Source organism: Zeugodacus cucurbitae, chromosome 5, assembly GCF_028554725.1.
Source record: "Zeugodacus cucurbitae isolate PBARC_wt_2022May chromosome 5, idZeuCucr1.2, whole genome shotgun sequence".
Classification (NCBI taxonomy): Eukaryota; Metazoa; Arthropoda; class Insecta; order Diptera; family Tephritidae; genus Zeugodacus; species Zeugodacus cucurbitae.
The window spans coordinates 40644117-40670156 of NC_071670.1; the positions used below are offsets into that span (position 1 = coordinate 40644117).

The 26040-nt window shown below is 37.5% G+C and overlaps 4 protein-coding genes across 4 annotated transcripts; 3 read left to right on the plus strand and 1 right to left on the minus strand.

Annotated features, from left to right (window-relative positions):
* Nucleotides 1-1858: 1858 nt before the first annotated feature.
* LOC105214652 (uncharacterized transmembrane protein DDB_G0289901) lies at nucleotides 1859-6607 on the plus strand. The gene is made up of 2 exons (XM_011188201.3): nucleotides 1859-2192; nucleotides 4886-6607. Exons 1-2 carry the CDS (start codon nucleotides 2120-2122, stop codon nucleotides 6496-6498), a joined length of 1686 nt encoding a protein of 561 aa, XP_011186503.1. The 5' UTR covers nucleotides 1859-2119; the 3' UTR covers nucleotides 6499-6607.
* A 154-nt stretch (nucleotides 6608-6761) lies between these two features.
* LOC105214677 (alpha-protein kinase 1-like) lies at nucleotides 6762-9300 on the plus strand. The gene has a single exon (XM_054231886.1). It carries the CDS (start codon nucleotides 7401-7403, stop codon nucleotides 8295-8297), a length of 897 nt encoding a protein of 298 aa, XP_054087861.1. The 5' UTR covers nucleotides 6762-7400; the 3' UTR covers nucleotides 8298-9300.
* On the minus strand, nucleotides 9198-11205 carry LOC105214653 (uncharacterized). Its single transcript, XM_011188202.3, has 2 exons — nucleotides 11044-11205; nucleotides 9198-10076 (listed from the first exon to the last, which is right to left on the minus strand). The coding sequence occupies exons 1-2, from the start codon at nucleotides 11105-11107 to the stop codon at nucleotides 9274-9276; spliced, it is 867 nt and encodes a 288-aa protein (XP_011186504.1). The 5' UTR covers nucleotides 11108-11205; the 3' UTR covers nucleotides 9198-9273.
* Nucleotides 11206-16770: 5565 nt separating this feature from the next.
* On the plus strand, nucleotides 16771-19676 carry LOC105214678 (probable serine/threonine-protein kinase kinX). The gene is made up of 2 exons (XM_029041934.2): nucleotides 16771-17146; nucleotides 17207-19676. Exons 1-2 carry the CDS (start codon nucleotides 17014-17016, stop codon nucleotides 19546-19548), a joined length of 2475 nt encoding a protein of 824 aa, XP_028897767.1. The 5' UTR covers nucleotides 16771-17013; the 3' UTR covers nucleotides 19549-19676.
* Nucleotides 19677-26040: the final 6364 nt, after the last annotated feature.

Genomic DNA, 26040 nt, shown 5'->3' on the forward strand with positions numbered 1-26040 from the left:
CGTGAATTTTATCAGGAAGCTTTGTCTTGAATACTTTAAGACTGTCTCATCAACTGTTGCCATTTTATTTCCTTAGAATAACACATATTATAGTGAGCATATTGAAAGTATTGCTTGACGTTATGGAAAGGGTTTTACTTATGAACTTGTAGGCAGTAGTACTTAGGATTACAGTCCATATGTTCTGTTTACGCTGGTTCCCAGATAGAGGAAATTCTCAATAATTCTATAGGTATTTTTTTCGTTTGAGTATTTTTTTCATAATAATATCTCAATTTTTAGTCAAGTTATCCGTTGTACGGACGGACAGACATCCGGTTTTCAACCCTACTCGTCATCCTGATCATTTCGATATATAGGTTAGGTTAGGTATGAGTGCTGTCATATCATTTTATGGCCCAATTAGCACTAGATGTGCCATTTTGATACACTGTTGTCCCGTTTTATCTTTCCGTTCAAACTACTTTGTGTTTTCGATGAAACTACTTATATCCGATATGTTTTTAGTTGATATCCATTCAAGGCTTAATGCCTGATGGCTTCCTAGCCATCCTTGTGTCGTATCTGCAATAAGTCTGGACATTCACAGAGATTTTTGATATATACTTATAACCCTATATCTAACTCCCTTATTTCTGGGTGACACAAATAACCTTATGTGAACAAAACCATTATACTCTCTTTAGCTACTTTGTTGCGAGAGTATAATATGTTATTCAGATTTGGCTGGAAATTCTTTTAATATTTACTTTCTTTATTGGACGAAACCACTTTTTCCAGAGATCGAGTAATAAGTAAAAGAGTATTTTTTCCACAAATATAAATATTTGTCTCCGAAAGTTCAATACTTACAAAAAGTCGCTTTTGCCGTGTAGTGTAGTGTCATTGCATACTTATCGAGAGTTTCCGCTTTTATCAAGCTCAAATAGATTTTTCTCAGTGCATAACAGAGGAAGTTTAAATCATAGCGAGTTTCAACGAAAACTACCTGTCTGCCTTAGCGGTAAAAACACAGTGAAGGGAGTTCACAGTGCCGAGTCAAGGCAAGTCATGGTCAAGAGAAGTTGAATATTATTTCGAAGACTTGTGTGCGAATACACTGTGAGAAAACTTACGTGATATTGATTTTATGTGAGTTTTAGAAAGTAAAATTTCGAATATGTGCTTTTCAGAGACATATTTTATATTTAGTAGATATCTTTATAGAGAATTATTTGATGATTTTTACTTAACTTTTGTTTATTGATTTCATGAAATTTTATATAAAAATTAATTTCGCTTTTTTTCTTTATTAATTCACTGAAATGTTTATACCGCTTTTTTGGCAACAAATTTTTACTGATTAACACGTTTAACCAGAATATTCCATCAACGCGAGATTGTTAGACATTTTTTGCAAGGGATAGTGTTTTACAACTTGAAAAAAAAAAACGTTAAAATGCTGTAAAATGCTTTGTATGTCTTTGTAAGTCAGCGAAAAGCAAGATCACATATCTCAATACAAAGACTTGCCCAATCAGCGGCAAATAAACAGCGTACTTAACACTCTAATAAGCGATAAACAAGCCATTGATTTATGTTATACATATGTACAACATGTGTTAGCTTGTATACGGATTATATGTGTGTGTGTTTGTGAATATACTCGTATTTAACTACTGTCCAACGAACCTCGCAACTCATCATTTTTTCCAAAATCAAATCAATACAATTCCAGTCTAAGCTATTTGACCGGTTTTTTGTTGCTGCTTGTGTGTGTGTGTAATTTTTTTTTTTTTGTCTCTGTTACCCCTTACCTGCTTTGAAGCGTCGGCTTGTCGGCTTGGTGGTGCGCGCTTCAAATTATACTTGCACGCAACCGCGGCTCGACATTCAGAATCCGAGCATCAGCCGTGGTAAGCGCAACTCCGGCTGCGAGCTATAAAGTCGAAAAATAGCAACGCGTCAACTGAAAGTTTTCAAATTCAAAACTCAAAACTGAAAAATTTGTTACAACAAATTCCACACCTGACCAAATATACCGTAAATTGTCAAATATTCACTGAATTTGTGCTGTGCGGGTACAACAGCAATCGGATTACATACATTAGTGTCACACATCACACTCAACGCCGCCAGGATGTCCGCCATACGGCAATTCACTTTGGCCTGTGGATTAGTTGTGCTGTTGTTGGCTGTTTGTCAAACGAAGGGTAAATATTTTTGTGCAAATCACAGCTTTTTCTATATGTTAGTAGGCGATAAATTGTTGTTGTTGTTGCTGTTGTGTTATATAGCTGGGTGAAAGTGTTGTAGAATTTACTGTTAGTCGTGTTGCGGTGTTTTGGTGTCGTGCAGCTGCCAAGCGCAGGACATTGGGTTAGCCGGTGGCTCAAATTGTGGCAACGCTGTCGGTCACCAAATTTCATTTCATTTTGACGCGCGGGATTTTTATGATTTTTTTGTACACTATATATGACAGTAGTTTTACCGTTGAGTTATCATCTGGTATTTCGTGAAAATTGCTGCACTCCCATAAATCCACAAGTGAATATTTTTGCTTTACATATATAACGAATGCAAATGCGATTGGGTTTTAGTATGCAAAACAAAGCCTTAGATTTTGGGGAAATTTAAAAATTACAACTGTAAGCAGAATATTAAAGTGAGTTGAAATTCCAAAAAAAGTGATTTCTAATACTATAATAGTATTGTGGATATTTTAATCTGAAGCTTTTTCATTGTCTAATTAGACTAATTAAGAGTTCTTGTAGCATACATTTTTTTGTCAAAATATTTGTATTTAGTCAATTCAATTCAGTTATGAGTCTTGAAAGACAGTAGGTTAGGTTAGGTACGAAGGCTGTTCCATTAAATAGAAAACACAATTAGACTATTAAAAACAGTCCTTTGTGATGCTATCTATTCAATCTATATACACTAATTCGCGGGACCAAATTCGTGTCCAAAAAAGTGAGATCCAAAGAATTTTCGTCTAGACCTCGCAAAGGTGGGGCATTGCAAAAGTAAATGTTGGGTAGATTCTACCTCATCCTTTTCCAAACAGTTTCTGCAGCTAGCATCTGGGAAAATGTTTATAATGGGACAATAACCAGTTAGAACTCCTATGACTTGAAAAGGGTTGACCTTGTTGAGGGCGAAGAGTTCCGTTGACCTTTTGCGATTTACTTTGGGCCAGAATGATCATTGAAAGACAGTAGCTTCCAAATGAATTTTAGTACGGTATCAAACTGCTGACTCTTGTCATTGATTCTTCTTCTTTTTTAGTTGTCTATTGTTCCACCCTAACACATTTATTTATGGCTTCCTAGATTTAATAATTTGAAAATTAATTCTGGATTTAAAATTTATACTTTAAAGTATATGAGAATGCTAAGTTACTTCGGACAAGGGACCGAAGTGCATCTATGGCATCCCCTATATAGTAACTTCAATGACTAATGAATGATTTAGGAATAGATTTTTGGAATATTAATAGGATTTAATTGGGCTTATCCAGCAAATATATTACTCTCTTTGTAATTGAGTCGTTCTGTCGCGCCAACAGGAAATTTCAATACATAAACTTATGTAAAGTGATAACAAGTAGAACATAGGCCGTATCAGAAATTAGGTTGTGGCTTGATGGAAGAGTTAACTCAGCAGTAAGGATCTCTACTCAGAACTTTAGCTAAGCTAGAAAGGTAATACATTGAAAAGGAAAGTCCTTCATGTGACCGAATATTCCTCTTTAAAATAAATTGAACTGCTAAAGTGAAGAATCTTAAACATTACATTTGATAATCAAGTGTGTTGTCATATATGAATTGGACTCTCTGGAGTGGAATGAAAGGCAAAACTATTAAAATTTATTAAATTTGTTAAAATTTATTAAGGAACTAACTGCAAGAATCAAAGGCAGGTTTAAAAAGTACTGATACTATATGACCTCTTAGAATGTTAGATACATCAATGCTAGAAATTTGCTAGATACAATTTTTTGTATTTGGCCGTCCACTCTTAGATGTTGTTTGCAATATTTTTAATTGATGTACATACAACCAGATTACCAGATCAATATTTGACATCTGGACAGCTATTGCGCTTAAAAAGTACAAAAAGATTTTCAAATCTGATACTTATGTACGTTATACAACAATTTTGCCAGTTGTATGCCAAAAACTACAAATTTTTATTTCACTAAATTAACACTATTTTTAGCAATATAAATATTGATATATGAACACAAAATAGGGGATTTTTTTCGCAATTGGTCAAAAGCTAAACTTTCTATTTTTTTAACGAAATACATATATGAGAGTCTATATGTATAGACATACTCGAAACATTATATCCAAAAATCAATACAAACAACACATTTTAACTTGCAAATTAATTAGTGGTTTGCTTGGTTTGCCTACCGACTAATATATTCATTTAATTGCTGACGTTCAAATTATCGTTTATATCTTGCTATAAAAAACCAAACAAAAGCCAATAAATATAAAACCGGCAGTCAGGTGTAGATATATTTGTCATTTATAATGAAATTTAGCCAAAATTTCTTCGTTAATTTGCATAATTTAGTAAACAAGTAGCTAAGCTTAATACGACAGGTTTTTTGCGCGTGTTTTTACCAAAAAATGTAATATTAGTTGCAGTATGGGTGAATCGGGTATATAAGAACAACTTTTTGGGGAAAAAATACAAAAATAATAATATTAATAACAACAAAAAAATCCAAAAAAAAAAAAATATTTTTTATAGCACCAACAACAATAGCACTACAGCAACAACAATTAATCTATTGCCTCTAAATTGTAAATAATTAGTGATTTGTTCCTCACTCTGCACAAGTTACACCGCACTAATTTGCACCTTTTTGAACACACCCATACTTTTCCAGTCGCAAATGCACAGTTCTTTTACAACCAGCAACAATACAATCAGCAACCACGTCGCCGTCAGGGATCGGTATCGCGCGCCAATAGCAATGCCTTTGAACGTCAAATCGACTACGGTCCGATCGGTTTGACACAAGGTGTGTCCAATTCGCGTGCGGTGACACGACAAAATGGTGGGCTCCGCAATGGCGGTAGCACAAGTGTTGCCAAGAGTAATGCCATCTCGCGCGAACTGAACTTGGGTCCACTGGATATTGGAAGCACGCTTACACGCACACAGACACGCACAAATGGCGCGGTATCACGCGGTATTGCACAGGAGTTCAATGTGGGCAATCTTGGATTTGGCGGTTCATTATCACGTGATAATCTAGGCAAAGGTTTTGGTTTATCGCGTGATCCCAATGGTGGTACCGATCTGAATTTGGGATTGCTGAGCTTTAATGTAGACCCCAATGCACGTCAGAGCCAGGAAGCCTTGACGCAGGCGCAAGTGAATGCAGAAGGTCGCGGTGCACGTGCACGTGCTAATAGCAACTCGAACTCGCAGTCGCGTCAATTTGGCGGTTTGCAAGTGACCGATACTCGTTCACGCTCGAATGCCTTCGGCCGCGTCCGCAAGGGACAGACTTCAGCTAACACGGGCGGCTTTGCTGGTGATGCGTACACAAATGCCAATTCTTTCGGTCAAGGTTTCTTCCGTCGCAGACGTGCTACCCGCTATGCGCAACCGATTGTGTTGCGTTCTAAACGCTTTGCCAGACGTTCGCACCACCGTAATGAAGGTGGCTTCGTTTTCCCCAGCGAAAGCAATGCCCAAGCACAGGGTACAGCTCAGGGCAAAGATGATAGCTTCAATCAACAAACAGGCTCCAATACACACTCAAACCACCAGGTAAATGAAGGCGGCTCGTTCCAGGATAGTGGTGCCTCCAGTATTGGCTCGAATTTGGCTAATGATGGTTCCAGCGGTCAAGTCAGCTCGGCTAATGCGAATAATATGCATTCGCAAACCAAGGATGGTAGTTCGACTTCGAATGGTGCACAGAGTCAGGCGCTCAATTTCGATAAGGATCAACAGCAGGCGTCCTCAGCGAATGCGGGCAGCTCACACACCCGTACCAAAGATAGCGAAGACATTAGCTCACATGGTAGCTCGCAGTCGACAAACAACAATCCGGATGGTTCATCCAGCAGTACCACCAATACGAAAACGAATGTTATGCGCAATGGCAATTCGGAACGCGTCACAGCCGATTCGAGCGGTCAGTCTCTCTACCAAGGCAATAATGGTCAAAATGCTGGCGCATCTACAAGTTCGAATGTTAAGTCTGAGCGTGGTCCTAATGGATTTGTTAGTAATTCAGCTACGAGCAGCTCATCGGCTACCAGTCAAGGTGGTGGTAGTGGCAGCTCATCGTCATCGTCGTCGTCATCATCTTCGTCCTCTAGCGGCGGCGGCGGTGGCGGTGCATCGGCCGGTGCAAATGCCAATGCTGGTGGTTACAATCCCTACAACAATTTCGGTGGTAATAACTTTGGCTGGGGTAACGGCTTTGGTAACTTCGGTGGAGCACAATCAACTAGCAATGCTTTTGGCGGTTGGGGTCGATGAGTGCGTTCAGAGAGGGATAGAGAGAAATGGAGAATAATGATAAATGTTGGCGATATTATTTCATTTTTGCTGAAATCTTATTAGAATACGAATAAATTAATTTATACTAGTTTTTGTGTGTTATTGTTGTGGTTATGATTTTGATTTCTTTTAATGTGGCACTTTGTGGAATAGTCCTCAGAAGAACCAAATGCACTTGAAGCACGTAAAATCACTTGAAAATTAAATATACTTGAGATTTTCACCTTCACCGCGATCCACAGATCCCAAAATGCCAATTCATAGTAAACTTGTAAATTTGAGATTATCGTCTTCGCCATTGATTTCTGTAAATCGGAAGCAGTAATAAATATGTTAGAAAGTCACCATTGTTGTTAACGACATCGTTCATCTTTTAACCCATATTACAACACAGAATTACAACTTAGAATTTTTAATTGACAGTCGTTTTCAAGTTTCGAAACAGTAGAGAAAACTTGTCCATTCTTCTATAGTTTTACTATAAAACGTCGATCCGTTGTAAATTGATCGGTTTTAGTCGGTAGTAGACACACTAGTGTCGTTGATCCGTTTTTCGATGAGTGGTATGTCTGCTATATGTGATTGATCCTATTAGCTTTCCAAAAATTCAGTAATTTTCTAAAAAATCAGAGCACCAAAAACTGTAAAGAAAACCCACTGAAACACCGTCTTGTTGTTAAGCTTCTATTTTTACAACATCTATTGTGAATACTCATTCTGGAGATAAACCAAATAAGATCACAAAGCACGGTTGGAAGTCTACGCACAGGCACCGCTTAAATAATTCACTACATCCGGTGATCGCACATAAAAAATTTAGCATACATTTAGGTGCTCACTCTTTGCTTATTACAGACATAACTCCCCGTTGGCCAATTAATATGAATAAGACACAAATCACATTGGAACAGTGGCAAAATCAACAGCCGTATCAACAACAAAGAGAACAACAACAGGTATTGCAGCAAACTCCTTACACACCGCAGCAGCTGCAACAAATACAACAAATGCAAAGGCAGCAACAACGACTGGCTACAGAAGTCACCGATTTGCGAAAGCCAAACATCTACAATAACAACAATAACATACCACCGCCACCACCGCAACCACAACCACCACAGTTACCAACAAAATTTAACAACAGACAACCAAATAACTATCCCTACTACTATAATAATTACAATAACAATCGGATGCCACAAATGCAAGGACAAACACCGAGTCAGTTACCACGTAACTTTTCTTATCCGCAGAATAGTGTTGCCGTTAACTCGTCGAGCGCCGAACAGTTCGAGAGTTTCGATCCGTCACAGCGTAATGCACGCACATTTGGTTTCATCAGCGATTTTATCTCGAGTTTATCTTCGCCTTGCGTCAATCCCTGTACCCTCGAAGCCTACAATCAGAATCGTTGTTGTATAGTTGTTGTTAACCCTGAACCACCTGTTTGCTGTCAATATCCGATGCCGCGTCCACAACCACCCGTAATACCACCCAGACCCATGCCACCGCCACCACCACCACCACCGCCGCCGATGTTGCCGCCTAGACCACCGATCAGCTGTTGCAGTGCTTGCAGTTACGGTTACTTTGGTCCACCACCCTGTGGCTATTATGGTGGCAGTGGTGTGATAAGAAGAGACGGTGGTGGCCTTTTCGGTAGCGGCGGTTTTCTGGGTGGTAATCCAGGCGGTTTATATATCGGTGGTAATTTGGGTTACGGTTTAGGTGGCGGTCAAATAAGTTTGTCAATACCACGACCATCAATATTTGGTTAACTACAAAATTTGTTTGAGTAATTTGTTTAAGTCTTTAACTAATAAATAGTTATAATAAGTGTAATGGATTCTCATTGAAAGATTTTAATTATTCGATACTTCCTAATGAATCTAGATAATTCTATAGTAATATAGCAACTTAGGTCTCGTGTTTCTTGTGAGTTATTGTTTCTTATGAATTATGTAAATTCTGTTCGAGTTACGCCCAATGCCGTTTAAAAAGAGATTATGTTGTACTAAACAGACTGTTTTGGGATTGCTTGACCCAGTAATCTCATCTGTTTCACTTTGGTGCATTTATTTCGTTCAATCTGCCTTCTTATATCACATTATTCGGGAGGTCATCTCATCAAATGTAGTGGTCTAACAAAGTAAAAAAAAAAAACACTTAGTCACTTACAATCGAACACCCCGACAGGAATTCGCGAACAGAGACGAAATTGTGTATAAAGTTCTTATCACCGAGTTGACGTCACGCGTCATAACTAAGACCATTAAAGAAGGGAGAAAACGCTGCGAATGCATGGAATGCATGCAAAATGTGCGATATGAGTCGTTAACGAGTCGTAAGCGCCATTGTTTTTGCGCGCATTGAAGAGATTACTGCAAGAACAGTTGAAGTAACACTGTGTGGGGGAAAAAGTAACAATGAAACAAAAAGCTACACTACTCAGCTACAAAAACTCCATGGAACAAAGAAAAACAATGGCAAAGCAAGGACAAATCAAGAAAAAAGAATTGCTGAAACTGTGTCAATGTGTTGCTGATAAGTCAGGTCCCATCGAAGACACATTAAGTGTGTCATACATACATGTTCGTCCTACAAAGGAGTTGTGTAAATGATCAAAAAATTGAAAATTGCAATTTGTCAAATCTCGCTAGAAAATAAACACCAAAAACTTGTCAAATATATATTTATTTATTCAGTCTAATCGTCTAATATAAACCATGGCCCAATGAAATCCTCAACTACCGCTCAGTTGTGGTAGCGACGTGCAGATTGCTTCACACTGTGACGTACACCCTTGCGGACGGGACGTACGATTTGTGGTGTGTCCTTGGCTGCGTAAAGGAACAAGGGAATCTCCTCAACACCAGTTTGCAATTGCGAGGCACGCACAAGACTTGGACGTCCAAGGTCATCGGCTGCCAAACGACGCACAGACTGTACATTTGCTGTGGCAATCTTGGTTTTATCCACCGACAGATTTTCCAACAATTGATCAACATCATCTTCGGCCACATTCAAAGGTTCATCTTCTGGATTATTGGGCTGTTCATTGACAACAGCAACTGGTAAATCTTCAGCTTCGGCATCGGCTTCAGTTTCAGCATCACCCTCTTGTGCTTGATTGAGCAGGGATTCGATACTCTCCAAATTGGCCAGACCATTCAATTCGAGTTGTTGATGCAATTCTTTGGGAATAGCAATAGCCTGGACATCACGATGTCCGGAGACGCCATTTGGTGTGGGAATGAATTGTACATCGGCTGGAATTTCAGAGGTTGGGTAGACGGGCACTAATTCGGCTTCGTTTTCGTCACTTGCCCTCAGCAAAATCAAAGAGATGGGTACGATTTTCTTGAATTTCAGCAACACCAACTTCTTGATGGCCAAAGCACCGGGGAAGACGCGCGCCTGTTTGTGCGAAAGTGCGCGCTGTGTATTTGGATGTGGCAGGCGGCCGGCAACAGCGCTCTCCTCAGCAGATGAGAAATCATCGTCCTCATCGCCGTTCACTTGTACGTAACGATTTTGGTGACGTGGCACATGGCGAGCTGTAAGGAAGGTTAGGAAAAGTATTAAGTATATGAACAACAAACTACAAAACTATCTAGTATAGGTGATTTGGAGAACCGACAGGATTTTTAAACTAATCTGTTTATAAAAGGAAGAATTATTCGTTCGTGAATATATCAAGATGTCTTCTATCGTTGTAAAATCACTAGATGTTCGCTCCACTCAACACCTCCTGAATTCGTTTTCAGTTTCCGCTTTTTGAACCAAAAACGAAGAATTGTTTTTGTAGTAACTAACGACCTCTCGATAGATAATGTCAAGCCTTTGTCTATATGTCTCCTATTTACAAATTATAATACAATCTTATAATATTCTTCTGGAGTCCTCTTGAAAATTTATAACGAATATCTAAATAGGCGAAGGAGCTCGAACAAGGTTATATCTAGGTGAAATTATGATACGCACATGGCGCTGGAAACGATCACGAAATCCATATAATCTCATTCAATAGAGCTCATGCAACATAATTCTAAGGTCCTAGTTTGGACTTTGAGATTTCTTATCTTATTTACATTTTAAAAGTATGTCTATCAAGGAATTAGGATATGAAGCGGTACGTTGTAAGCTACTTCGGAGTTAAGGAAGAAATCAATGTATCTCTGGGATCGAGGTTCGAATTATATCAGAAAGGATTATTTACTGCTGCTGAGAAAGCTTCAAAAATAGTAATTATTGTTCTTTGTTTTGAAAATATCAACAACAATAATAACAATTATTTTTTGGTGTTTTCTCTATAAAAAATCTGTAGGCCTTTCTGTTGATTTCGTTTAAAATTTGCATAACATTTACATTTCGCTCCATAATACCATCAACAAATTAGTATTAAAACACACAAAATATTCCATAAAAAGGCGCGTGATTAAGATTTCAAATTCAGCAAACTGAGCTTTCTCCAAATAAATGTTACTTCTCCAAAAACCAAAACCAAAACAATTCACGACTTACCTTGCACAAAGCAGCCCAACACCAACACAAGAAGAGCAATGCTTAAGACTGATTTCGGATTCATTTTACAACACTAGAATTCTTTTAGTCACTATGTTAATACTAAAAACAAGAAAGCGGCGCTGTCTTTAACTCTGTCTTCTTTAAAGCGCGATTACTAAATGCCTTACGACACCAATACCCATAGACTTTTTATATGGACAAAATTGGAAACGAAGTAGACAAATAAAATAAATATAAAACACAAAGATATTTGTAACTGACTTGCAAAATGTTCTGAAATCGATGAAAGACCGACCAAATGGTGGTCATTTAAAACATTAACATTAACTAATAATATAAATAGCTACAGATGTGCATGCATATGTGTATGAAGAACATTAAATAAAGTAGCGAAATGCAGAAGAAACCATTTGCCAATTAAGCAGGCAATCAGCTATTCAGAGACTGCTTTTGCTCCACAGAACTGTTGGTTCATTTAACTGTTGTTCATTTCTAAAGTAACAAAAGAGCAACACAACACAATCAAAATGCGAATATTAATAATTAGATATGAAATATCTGGGGTTATAGGAGCTAATTCTTTATAGATGTTTGTGTGTGTTTTTGGCCAACAAGTGGCACAATCAAATGCGCGAATACAGAAAGAAATTTGCAGAAATGCTAATTTTTATAAGCAAAATTGCGCTGATTTATGTGTCTGCTGGCAAAAAAAAATTGCAAAATTTTGCGAATATAAAGCAACAAAGTCGCAGTGATGAATATAACTGGCCAAATCTAGGTGTTGCCTAACTCCGCCGACACTAATTCGTTGACCAGGTTGAATGAGCCAGTTGGCAACACGAAGCTAACGGACATGCCTTACTTGAATCTCAGCTGCGTACAAGTGACCGTTAGCGGGAGATGCCACATATATTTTTTTTCAACAAGGAATAACAAATGACAACAACAAGCTGGGCATTGAAGGAGCGCTTGTGAAAGTTAACTATTTTTGCCATTCAACTACATGTAAATATGTATTGTTTTATGCGCATAAATGCCGTAAATGCATAAATCACATACGTTATGTATTTAGGTCAACGTTTGACTCGAATACATAAAATCCATAAAATTAACTTTGCCACAGGTGAAGCGTAGAATACAGTTATATTAAAAATACTAACATTTTATGCTTTTGATTGACCTAAAACAAGAGAAATTCACATTAAATTTAGCCAAGCCATAAAATGTCGGTTGCTTTTCATTATACATATCTATTAATATGTATATGTCCATATGTAAACCACCCATATGCATACATATAATATATAATTAATTATAGAAAAAAAGCCACATTAAGACTGCTTGATTTTACCGCTACAATCATACAATCATTGCCGTAAGTCGTGATGCTAGTAGTGCTAGTGATGCGCATAAATCAACTGCAGGGGTAAACAATACTTCAATGTCACAAGCTCACAGCTCTGAGACTTTCTCAGCCAACTGTCGACAACTTGGAGCTGCTTCCTCTAGTACTGCACAGCGTGGGTGCCTGGTAGAGCGCCACTTTCACACTTGTGCGCCTCGTTGGAGATCGTCACCCTCCGTTGAAGTCAATTATTAAGTCATTAACACGTCAACATTTTTTTTTTATTATTTTGGCAGTTTTTTGTTTTGTTTGCGCTCTTGGGCAAATCTTTAATTAACACCCAAATATTTAATTAGCTGTATGGAAAGAGAGAGATTTCGTGATCATAAAGTCATGCGAATGCTCAATAAATATTTGTTAGAAAATTATAAAAATATTAAAAAGAAAATTCGCAAAGTGTGCGTTCGGCCACATTTTGATGTTTGACCGGATATGAGAAAGTGTACTTGAGGTCAATGTATTTTCAAAATAGTAATTGTCAAATATAGGTGAAAAGTGTAATGAACTCAGTGATCTTACTAAACATAATAGACAGTCTCAACAGTTCATATTATTCTAAAGAAAACTAAGTTATTATTTAATTTTCATCCTTCAAACTTTCCACTAACGCACCATAATAGTTGGTAGCTTCTTATAGTCTCGCAACATGTTGCAAAGAGTGCGTTATAGTTTTGTTGAGTGGTATAGGTTGTTTGTAAGTCATAAAATATATATATCGAGATGATCAGGATGACGAGATGAGTTGTGATCCGTATGTTTGTCCGTCCGCCAATCAGTCCGTCCTTCTGTCCGCCCAACGGCTAACCTGAGTAAAAATTAATCTTGACGAAACTTGGCTCCTTGGAACTATGGGCATAATCGGATAATTGCCACGCCCACTAACTAACCATAAATAAAGTTATCAAAGTAAATTTGTTTACAATGGATCGCATTAGGGAGGGGCATATTTGAATGTATTGTTTTTTAAGTTGGCGTAGACCCGCGTCCAAATATATTTTTCTCGCAAACTATGAAAATATGTGAAATCATATAATCAACACGACCACCTCCCATACAAAGGTTATGTTGAAAATTAAGTGCGTTAACTCATTAACGAATAACATTAAAAGCACTAGATTTTACAGAAGGAATGACAGAAAGAAGTTGTACTCAGAAATGTAAAATGGGCGTGGCGGTGTCCACTTATGCGTCAAAAACCATATCTCATAAAATACTTGACCGATTACAATGAAATTCTGTATATAATATTTTTTCGACATTTTGATATTACCCTACTCCTACTTTCATTATATCTCAATTTTGAATTCCATCTGAAGATGAAGATAGCGGTCACAAATACTGTATGTGATCTGTGACATAACTTGTGACATAAATTGTCGAAATCGGACTATAGCTTTTCAGGGTCCCAGTTATCGAACATGAAGAAGTGTCTGAGGCTAATGTTTTACCGAAAAATTTTTAAATTTCACAGATATTTTAATGTACTTTAAAGGGAATCCATATCTTGGATTAGTGATTCTCTGTAACAAAATTGGTTAAAATCGGCTCAAATCTTCCTCTAGCTGCCATATACCTTATTACAAGGATTTCAAAAATACGGTGGGCTTTATATCTTATAAATCGGTTAATATGTCAAATATCTTAGCCAAATTAAATGAGCATATAATCTTAGATATAATTTATATTGATGATGAAAATGAGTGAAATCGGTACACGTTTCATCCCTCCCTATACAATATATGATAATTTTCGTTATTCTCGTTAACTTTATGCCGAATATTTTTGTCTATTTGTGTGTTATCTTTCAGCTGATTGACTCTTTTCACGCTTTGAATTGGGTTAATCGTGTACAGTCCAATCAGATTACTTTCGATTGAATTTCGTGGCACCCAATTTGCACAGAATCTCCTTAGCGAAATATTTTAGAACGATATTTTGAATTAACTTTAACATAATGATGATTTGAAACCCATTCGCTTGATAAGATGATAAGATTACTCACGTATTGGTCGCTTTAAAACATTGCTATGAATGCTCGTTTTATAAGAACTTCCACTATAAATTATTAAATTTTGATAAATACCTGTTTAACATTATTGATACGACCTCAGTAAAATCGGATAATATTTGAAAAATATTTATATATAATACCTTCGGGGAACTTTGGGAACTGGCTGAAATTTGCATTAGCCGACTTATGAATTATGTGAAAGATTTCAAGCGCTTTGTCAAAGCGTGAGGATCTGTTTGATTCATTAGGAGTGTTTTTGCATCAACAGTTTTTGCTTTCCTTTATGTCTAAATTATATCTATGGAAGGTCTGTCATATCCTTCGCCATATCTCATATTTGGTATTAGTTAATTGTGATATAGTACATACATATACACACATACATTCACATATGTATGAATAGAATTATGCTTAAATCGTGTGAAAGTAAACAGTTAAACAGGAAATAAATTCAAGGCGTTGGATCAAGTAATCTTTCATAAAACAGTTTATTTTATTTTTTTGTTTGTAATGCTGATTAGAGAAGATGCTACTAATTTTAGAGCATACACAGCAGACACACAAATTCGCCTACGTGCACTCTCCCTTTCGTTAAAATTCGCGAAGTGAACACTTTCCAACTGGTTTGAATCTCAGAGGAAGTTCAAATGAAAGAAAGTTTAGATGTGAGTAAGGAGAAAATGCTGTAAGAAGTTAGTGAATAACTAATATATGTATATTAAGTATATACATAACGGTGTGAGTGTTGTGATGAGGGGCGTGTAACAACACTTTGAATGATGCTTAATTTTTTTTCGATTTCATCGCCATGCCAACTAAGATCGCGGAAGTGTGAAAACTGGCCGCCCACCATCCATCATTTTCGCAGCTACTTTTGGACAATTGTATATAATTAATGACATGTAAACCAAGTAAAGCAATACATTGTATATACATAGGTATGCTTACTTTAATGACTCTATTAAGAGGTCGGCTATGCAATTTCTATCTTCTAGAAATGATATTATGTAAATGAAGAATTTTTTAGAAAGTAAATTTTAGTTGCTTCCTTTACGGTCTACTTTGGTTACTTGTTTGGGTATCTCGGTGATACATATAATTTTTAACTTTTGGATTTCTAGCAATATATGAAAAATATTAACCCTCTTGTGAGCGTCATGTTCTTCGGAGACCTTTTACGTTTCATATTTTCTGAAGTAGTAGGAATACAAAAATAAAATTATACGAAAGAATTGAGGTTGATTGAGGATCTTCGGCTCCTCAATAAAAATCTCGTACCTATTTTCCATATTCCGAAAGAGTGTTGTCTGTCCTTATTGACAAGGAATTTAAAAACGTCACACCGTGCTAATGAAGTGTTGAAATGTTTTTAAAATAAGGTGTCGAGAATGACGAGTTTATCGAAACCGATAACATTGATAAAATTATGAGAAAATCAGAGTAATATAATATATAATAATATATGAGAGAAAACAGCCCAAAAGAAGGCAATGAACGCGAAAACATACATCGGCAGAGCAATAGGAAGGCTAAGAACAAGATGGAGGGACGAATTAAACGAAGATCTGCAGAAGCTCCGATTGGAAAACAGGAGAGAGACCGCAAAACACAGAGTAGTTTGGAGGCGTATTATTCAACAGGCCTAAGCTCAAAGAGAGCTGTAGAGCCAAATGATGATGAATATGATAGATAATTTGCTTCCGTTCAAATGTTATACTCAATCAATTGGATCGAAAAGACCATATTTGAGGGTTTTATGAACCAAAATATCATAAATAATATCTAACAACAATTAAATTGTTCTGTTACGGTTTTTTCAATTATTTCCTGCTGGAAAGACTTCGATGATCACATCTTAGTAGTCAAGAGGACGCAATGGAAAAAACGAAAACAGATCTGTCAGCGAACTAACTATGTCTGAGTATGGAAAATGTTTCAAAGAATGGATCATGTGTTAACTTAAGTACGGATCTTACGGAGCCACTTCGTTTTATAATTTCTGTTCTGTTTCTGCTGATTATCATTGCCCACACTTGGGTTAAGGCCACCTAATATTAAATATCTAACCGACTAAGACTCACACATCTCTCACAGAACACTCTAAGCGACTTTACAATATGGAACAAAGCGATGTACCTACACGCAAATTCTCCGCTATGTAACATACTTATGGTAAAGCGTTGTAAACAAGACAGCGAATATGGAAACGCACCAAAAGCTGCGGCTAGCTGTTAACGGCATCAACATCAACAGCGAAATGGCGCTGACAGTGCGCACAACAACAACACTGTTGAGCGTCACATAAAAAGCTCATGTTGTTGCGAGCGTTCGACCAGTTGTTGAAAAGTTGTGGTTGTCAAAAGAAGTGTTGGGCGTTATTTTGAATAGGAACTCGGGCTTTCAAGTGTAATATTGAAACGGAAGAAGAACCGAGATACGGTTTTTTTTTACGAAAAAAAGTGGAATAGTTTAATTGCCATAGAAAGTGTTTATTTTGCGGTGATCCACAAATTTAGAGAATAGGCCTGATAAAGCCTCTAACGCAGCAAACATGTATTCCAAGTACACAATCTACGCCTTTATGGCTTTGGCGCTAGTTATGAGCGCCATGGCGGCCGAGATGAAAACGGAAGCTATTATGGAGGATTCCACTCAGTCACCTGTCGCCGATTTCGCGGTTATTGGTAAGTAACTTTGCTGTTAAATTAGAAATTGAAGTCGTCAAAAGGAACATTTATTCGCAGACTCTGAACTCAAAGCCTCAACTGAACGTCCACCAATCGCAGCCATGACACCCGAAAAGGCAACGCCAGCCTTAAAGAGTGAGCAGCCACAAAATGTGCAGCCTCACACCGTCGCAGACTTTATTATTCATCCTTTGATTGCTTTCAAACCACGTGCACCAGAAGAAGACGCGGCTGGTAAGCAAGCCGGCGGTGCTTCGTCGACGACACCTTCTCCCTGGACACTATTCGGCTTCAATGCCGGTCAAGGTTTGGGTTCATCGGTCTCGAATTCAGTCTCGTCTCTGGCTGGATCCGTCAGTGGTTGGTTGACCGATCGCATACAATTGCCTGGTTTGGTTGAATCGCCTGTACGTGAGTCAACTACTACCAGCACGAGTACTACAACAACCACTACACAACGTCCCGATGTAGTGGTGCGTGTGCAACATAGAGGTTCGACTCGTCGGCCACTTATTTCCATCACCAATGGCAACCGTCCACAACGTTTCCACAACAACAATAGGTTGACTTCCCTGTCGAACGAAGACGATGATGATGATGATTTCGATGATGATGAGTTTGAGCAAGCTAACAAGAAAAAGAACAAACGTAAAAACAACAACAAAAACCAGAAAAACAAACGTAAGCCAAATCGTGATGAAGAAGATATCGATGATGAAGAAGAAGAGGAAATTGTACGTCCAGTACGTCGTCAACAACAAAAACGTCCACAACAAAATCGTCGCCGCCGTCCAGTCGTAATTGATGATTTCTCGGAAGAAGAGGAGTATGACGATGATGGCTCTGTTGAAAATGACGATGAAGAAGAACTGGAAGAGGATGAAGATCGCCCACGCCAGCAACAACAACGACGCCGCATAAATGTTGGCAACCAACGCTTCGTTGTGCGCCGTGTACAAAATCCCGCTGAAAGCGAAGAGGTCGAAGAAGATAATGTTGATCAGAAGTTCTACTATGGCAGCCAGAGTGGTCGCCCCTCAACGAAACGTTCTCAAAGTGAAGCAAATTTTTTTCAGCGTGGCCAAGAAAACATAATAAACCAGCTACGTCAGCTGACCGGCGGTCGTACACCCGCAGAAGTTGGCGCTTTAGTACGTAAGACCGCCCAGCAGTCGGGCAATGCACAGAAGCGACGTCAACAAACGACCCTCTTTGTTAATCGCAATGGACAAACTGTATACTTAGCGCCTGAACTTTTGAATGCCGACTTCCAACTGGTTAATCCACAAGTGCAATACCTCAAACAAGGAGCTACTAAATTCCCACAACCACCCTTGAGTGCACCAGTTAAGCGCAAGAATGCACCAACACAATACATAACCATACCTTGGTCCCAATTGGGCATTTCACCACCCGATCAATTGCATTCAGTAACCGAAGGTATACAAACCCAACCACTTATCCTTAATATCCCAGCCAGCGCTCTTCAAACAATGGAGAAGCAAAGCCTCACACGAAAGAAGCAACCCGTCCTCACCGCCGAAGCTGTGCCACTCTTGGCTGAAGCATCTATAATGGATATTTTCAAACCACCAAAAATTCCAAACGATCGTCATACCACTGATTCGGCAACTCAAACAGCCATCACAGTTGGTCGGCCCATCATCATAGCGTCTCAAATAAAACCAAGCGCTGAAAACACTGCCACACACGCCATACTGCCACAACGCATACGTCCAGGCACCGTCGTCGAGAAGGCACCCAGCAGCGCTGATAGTCCACAAGAAGCTTCCGAAGAAGCAGCTGCACAAGAATCTGTGCGTAATCTTGAAAATGAATATATATTCGTCGGCGAGGATAACAAACCGGGTGTGACACGTCATGTGAAACCCGCATATGGTGAACCGCGTTATGTCTACGGATATAACGGACGTTATGCTTTACGCAGAGCTGGACGTGAACTCGAAATACCCGAAGCTGGTGAATCGAATGTCAACAGCCAACTGCAGCCCGTAAATGGTGAACAATTGATACCAGTGGAAATTATCAGTGAACCAGAAGTGACGACACAACCACAGCAGGATGCAGTGGCGGCACTGCCAATTGTTGAGCCAGCTGTGGAACCAGTTGTAGAACCAGCTGTAGAACCAGCTGTGGAACCAGTTGTGGAATCTGCTGTAGAACCAATTGTGGAGCCAGTTGTAGAACCAGCTGTAGAACTAGCTATGGAACCAGTTGTGGAATCTGCTGTAGAACCAGTTGTGGCACCACAATCTAAGTTGCATGACGTACAAGCCGAACCACTCATAGAAGTTCAACAACAATCGGTTGAGGATGTTTTGCCAGCGAATGTGCCAGTTGAAGAGAATAAGGGTAACGAACCTGTAGAGGCTGCGTAAATGATTGGGCAGTCGAAAGACTAAATTAGCTAGGAGATTTCATAAATATAAGTTTAATTGATAGTGTCTAATTTATTTCCATAAAAACAAAACGAAGACAAATAAATTATTTATTTAATAAAATACAATTGAAAAGCAGTGTAAACTCTGTATTGTTGTTTTCTTTGGAGAAGCTTGAAAATACTGAGACACTTTTTGTGTATTGTTTTCAAAATTTCTTTGTAGTTGGTTTTAAAATTAGCGAAAGTCGTTGGAATTACACAAAATATTTCTCGAATTTGCCAATTTGCATTTAAATGCAACTTTCTCTCATCTAAATTCGCTTTCTGCTTCAAATCTTCAAATTGATTTCTCCTCTTCTTTAAATGGCGATTTCGAAAGCATGATTATTTTAAGTTGTTAAACTTTCTTTTTGCTAGTCGCTCTTACTTATTAATAGTACAATTAAAAGAGCAATGTATTAAAATATATAAAGATGTGGATGAATAATCTTGGGATTGCACACATTCTATCGAATATCAATTATAAATATTTTTACAATAAAAGTCGAGTCTCTTTTGCAATCCTTTTTTGTATTACCTATTATCTGACACGTTTCGCTTCTCCTTTAAACTTTTGTATATTTACGTTAGATAAAAATCAACGAAATTCTATTCAATTCACCTACTAACCTCATTCAAGTTTATTGCCATTAAATGATCAAGTTTTAACAATTTTGAATATATTCAGTTTTTGCTGCTAACCGCCTTCTTCTCTACCATCTTCCGCCTTCTTTCGGCATGCCATCTCGCCAACTCGCCATGAATACGAATAATTAATTAATACATATTCGCCGGTCAGCCGTGTTCAAGCGGTAATCATCGGAACATCATCAACCAGCTTGCCCGGCGGCGCCCACTAAGCGTTTCTTTTTTAATATGTATTTAGCTACATATGTATCGTCATTTATCTGTTTACTATACTATTGTATAGTCTATAAAGCTACTTATGTATGTAAATATTTGACTAATTTTGCACAGGTTAACTGAGTTCAAGTGGTTAGCGAGTTTTATTTTGAATTTGACACGCTTCAACATAACCTGTTCGTTGTGAAAATAAGCCGCGACAATACCGTTATCCACGATAGGTATTAATCGCCCTAAAGTATTTGGAGCAGACGCGCGTGTTTTGAAGAGGACTCAATGGCGGCATTCTCTGTATACATATTTATGGAGATTAGCCGGCGAAAAACGAGCGGAGAAATACTAGCGAATTTCAGTCAAGTCTTTAAACTTACGCCTTCTTTCATACTGTTTCTCCTTCTAACTGCCGCCTGCCGCTTAATTTTTAACCGCTTCTTCATATATTACATAGTGTAAGTTGAAGAAATGGGCACAACTTGTTGTTGGTTAGACTAAAATTTCTTAAATAACTATTTGTTTTTGGCTTGTTTATAAATTAGCTATGCTAAAGTATTCATGCTAACTTTAAATAGCAGCTTTCTACGATTATCATAATCTTAGCGTGACTACATTATTCCTTTGACCACCTAACAACTCAGTTTAGTTCTTTGTAAGAAATTCTTATACGAACTCTTGTGGTGAACAATTAACTTGAAAAAATGTATTTTTTCTCAAAAAAAAAAACACGAAACAAAGGTTAACGACATTCTTTCGGAACTATTAACATTCTCGATAATATGCGCCACAAGAAATTATATTTTTTTTTTCTAATAATGACTACCATGTTTTACACCGGTAGCTCATATACTTTGACAACCATTTGCTCACCTAATTATATTGTTTCTTCCAAATATTTATTTTAGCCTTAAGCGATAAGAAAATTGCAATGCTGATGAGATAATATAACCTCGTTCTTATGTAGTTCAACATATCTCTATTTACTACTTGATTTTGAGCCTCAGCTATATGATAATCCCTCCGTACAAATATATACTATCTATAACTAACAACTTATTAGTTCTGTCCCCTGATCGATACTTTGGTTATTCGTTGTAAAAATAATTCTTCAATAAAAACAGGTTCATAATTCGAAGGATAGATGAGGTAGTAAAGAAATGTTTCTTAATTGAGAATTTGATGGTCCAGGTGTCGTCGTTATAGCCTTGGACATCTCATGTTTCAATACCTTCTGTGTATTGCAACGCCGTTTGTTGTGGCATAGTAAAGCTTCCCTCGTGTCATGTATATATGTATGTAACGCCGAAGGAAAGGAATTTCTTGTAGTCTTATGGGATCTTAGTCCTTTGGACTGTCCAACATCCCATGAATTCGTTTATTGAATTACTAAACATATCAATAGTACCCAAATTGTGAAAACCATAGAAATGATCGCCGTTTTTACTGATTGGTCTGTTCGTATTTTATTCTTCCGACTGACTAACTTTCTTTGTGTATAATTTTAACTTTTGATGTCTAGTCTTGAAGTCCACGTTGAAAGATTCGTAATCTTGAAATCCATGTGGACTGTTGAATTAATAATTTGTATTTTTGTTTCTTGTTAAATTTCTACTTAAAATCAAAGTTTGTAAGACATACTCCAATTCAATTAAGCAGAAATGGCTGATTCATGAACCGTTGTCATCAACATCAACTACTCGTATACTAAAAACAAAAATCATTTTGCCACCTTTAATAAACTATTAAAGTGGTCTCAACAACCTATGTGACTGAATTGCCAAAATTTGGAAATATTCAATGAATGAATTGCGTATTTATTACACACCGAAATATATTTAAATTGTATTCGTTTTTGTCTACGGATAAACACATTTATACATACATATGTACCAAATTACCAAAAACCACAACCGACATAGTTCGATGAACTTTCAACTTTTGAAGCAAATAAAAATCGAATAATCAATTTTAGCAAGAGTGCTTATCGAACAGGTCCAACATAAGCAATAACAACATTAAAAAGTGGCCAACAAGATAGTTTCATAAAAAACAACAAAAATGTCTGTTGTATGCCCTGTAGGGAAAATAAGCGTTTGCTCTTTGAAGCTCTAATTGAGGTCTATGTGTCTCTTAGACTAGAATTAACTTGAACAAAAATTCGGTAATACATATAGATGAATCTTGATTTAGTAAGAACCAATTCATCACCAACTCGTCATTTTAAATTCCACTAGCCTCTTTGTGTTCTTGACTTTTTTGCTTTTGAGTAACACAATAATTATTGACATTAAGCATCTTGTATAGATCTCAAGTAAAATCAATTAAAAAGGAATCTATATTATGAAGTAAACGTCTTGACAAACGTCAAAATTAAATATTATGATGTCAAAATCCCAAATGCAAATGGTACGAAAATTAGAAATATTCCTACCAGGTTTGTTTCAACTAAACATTATTTAGTGTTCGCGTGTGTTCACCACAATAGTAAGAGCACAGGTGGCGTAAAATACCATTTTCAAAAATATTTGCATACGAAATGATTAGAAATTGGTAATTATTATTCGCCAAAAAAAAAAAGTTATAAAAAAATACATATTTATATAGCGATACCAATGAAAGAAATGTGTAAGCGCGAAATGATTTCTAAGGAGAAATTAACTTTCATTGGTCTATTGCTTAGTGTACAAGTTTGTATCATAAGCAGAGACGTGCTAAGACTCAGTCTTTCCGTTTCTAAATTTAAAATATGTACATATGTATGTGTGTATGTTTGATATTTGAGAAACTTTTTTAAACACAAAAAATTTGACACAATTCGACCGATTTAAGAAGGCAATTTTACGAAAATTCCAAGCAAAGTGAAATTCTTTGCAGAGCTAACCTGTTTAGCAGAGAGTGTGGGAAGAATTTAAACAGTACCGTACAGTACAGTTAAATTCCGCAAGACGTCCTAATACAAAAGAAAATATTAAATCTTAGGTTCTCCCTTCCGCTTTTTTGCTCTTCATTCAATGCTTTATAAAAAGTGTTACAGTGATCGTCCATCTAGACGGCATCTTCATAATGACCCCTCCTTATTTGCGAAGAACTCTCACAAACCTCTTTTGAGTTCAACTTTACACCACCAAGGGCTTTCGCCATGTATGGGAACAGGTGGTAATCACTTGGCGCTATGTCCGGACTATATGGTGGATGCGATAAAACCTCCCATCCGAGCACCCGTAGCTTCTGACGAGTCATCAACGAAGTGGTCTTGTGTTGTCCTGGTGGAACACTTCAACCTTTCCTATTGGTCAATTCTGGACGCTTCTGGTCAATCGCCTGCTTCAAGCGGTTCAGGTGTTCGCAGTAGATGGTAGAATTAAGCGTCTGGCCATATGGGAGCAGCTCATAGCGGATGATTCCCTTCCAATCCCACCAACCACACAGCAAAACCTTCCTGGACGTCAATCCCGGCTTGGCCACTGTTTGGGACGATTCACCGGCCTTCGACCACGACCGTCTTCGCTTTATATTGTAGTATGTGCTCTATTTTTCGTCGCCAGTCACTATCCGCTTTAAAAATGGGTCGAGTTCGTTCCGTTTCAGCAGCATATCGCAGGCGTTGGTACGGTCCAGGAGTTTTTTTTTTTTTTTGAGTCAAATCATGCGGCACCCAAACATCAAACTTGTTTGTGTATCCAGCCTTCTGCAAGTGGTTTAATTAAAATAGTTTGGTGACTAACTCCCATCTTCTGGGCGATGTCACGAGATGCCACATGCGGGCTAACTCCATGTTTTTAATATTGCATAGTGTCATTTCGTAGGTTATGTCAAGACCTTTCAAAGATGTATAGTTTTGCCAGATACGAGCTCTGTAGCGCTTTATACATAGCCGAGAAATTCCAAAGATAAAAAGGCGTAAGGGAGTTATTTGCCACCCAATATTATAACATGACTATAACTTTTTGGTTGAAGTATGCTTTACATTTTTTTTATAAATATCATTTCTTTAGCAAACATATTAATTTATTCCTTAAAAGTATTGTATTTATACTTCAGTACTCTTCATTTCCTTTTGTAATATTGTTTGCTTCTCAGTTCTGCGCATAGAACATCATAATTATTTAATCAATCAAAGCTCTTGTGAGTACCTCGCCATAGGCATTCATATGTCATTATACTCGTAAGAATTGTCAATAAACTGACAGCTTAATTCTTGAATATGCTGACGATCTGATTGTATGGTGTCAACGTTTTTGGATGATTTCTAAACAGGGTGTTAGCAATTTTTGGTATTTTCAGATTGTCACAAAATGTTGAGTTATTTAATATAGATATTTGTCGAGATAGAAAAAAATGAAATTATCCCCATGAGGAGATTTGATATTCGGGTATAGGTCTCTCCAATTCGTCATTAATCGAAAAATGTCGTACATTGTTGTTCATATACATATCTGTTCAAATAGGTTCGGCTGCATCTGACCTTTGACATTCCTCAACTTCTTTGTAAACAACTTTGTGAAGTTAATGAAATAGTAAACATGATTTTCTAAATCGCATACTTATATAATTTCCAATATTTATGGATTACTTAACCTTTATTTTTTCATTCAGTTAAAAATTAATCTATTGAATGCTTAACATAACCTAGTACAAAGCTAGACTCTCACACAATTAGGGTTAGGTATTTTGAAACTCTTTGGAGAAATGTTTTTTAAATTTTTTAAGCAGAAGCTATCACCTCCATATATTATATTATGCATAAAAAACAAACAATTATAATAATTATATGCTTGATTCGTATACACTTTGAGATAGAGGTCGCTGAACTTCCAGTCACTAGCTGGCGGGGTTATAAGCAATCATGCGTATTAGTTTGTGGTCATTGTGATGCCAGCAGCAATGCCTAACGAGCGGCACAGCAGCCACAAAAATGTCCCGTACGCCGTCGCACCAAATTAAAAGTGCCAAAAAGCGGTACAAAAAGAATTCTAATTTCATAGCACCCAGAGAATTGTGCTACCGGTGAGTGGTTGAAGTGTTTACGCCACACAAACACATGCATAGAGGGACCAACACGCATGTTATTAATTAGAAATGTATCTGTACCTCTCGTATGCCTTCATCAGTGCCACTAATGAGGTGAGAAGACAAAACACGTCGTGTCGCGTCGCCGCCACATCATTGTTTTGTCAACAGCGGCGCATCCAGCACAAAGCGATACACATGTAGGCGCAGACGAACGCGTGCGCAAGTCACAACACAATTCATGATGTCAAACCGCTATCTGAGTTACATATCTGTGCTTTCTTTGGGGCATCTAAATTCATACATCTACATCATTAAAATGTGGCCAAGCAAATGAGTAAATAAGAATTCTACACTTATTATACCATATTTGTTTTACAACTCTTCAGCGGTTATTTGCCGACTTTTTTTTAGATTCTGGCTGCTATTCTTCATCTCTATGCTTCTTTACCTATTTTTTGCCAAATTTTTCTTTTTTATTTGTCGAACCTCTGCAGATAGTTTAATTTGGTTCTTTGACCATTCTTGGCCATTAGCTGTGTGTATTCTTTCACTACCGCTGGCGCGCAGCTGGGTTTTTGCA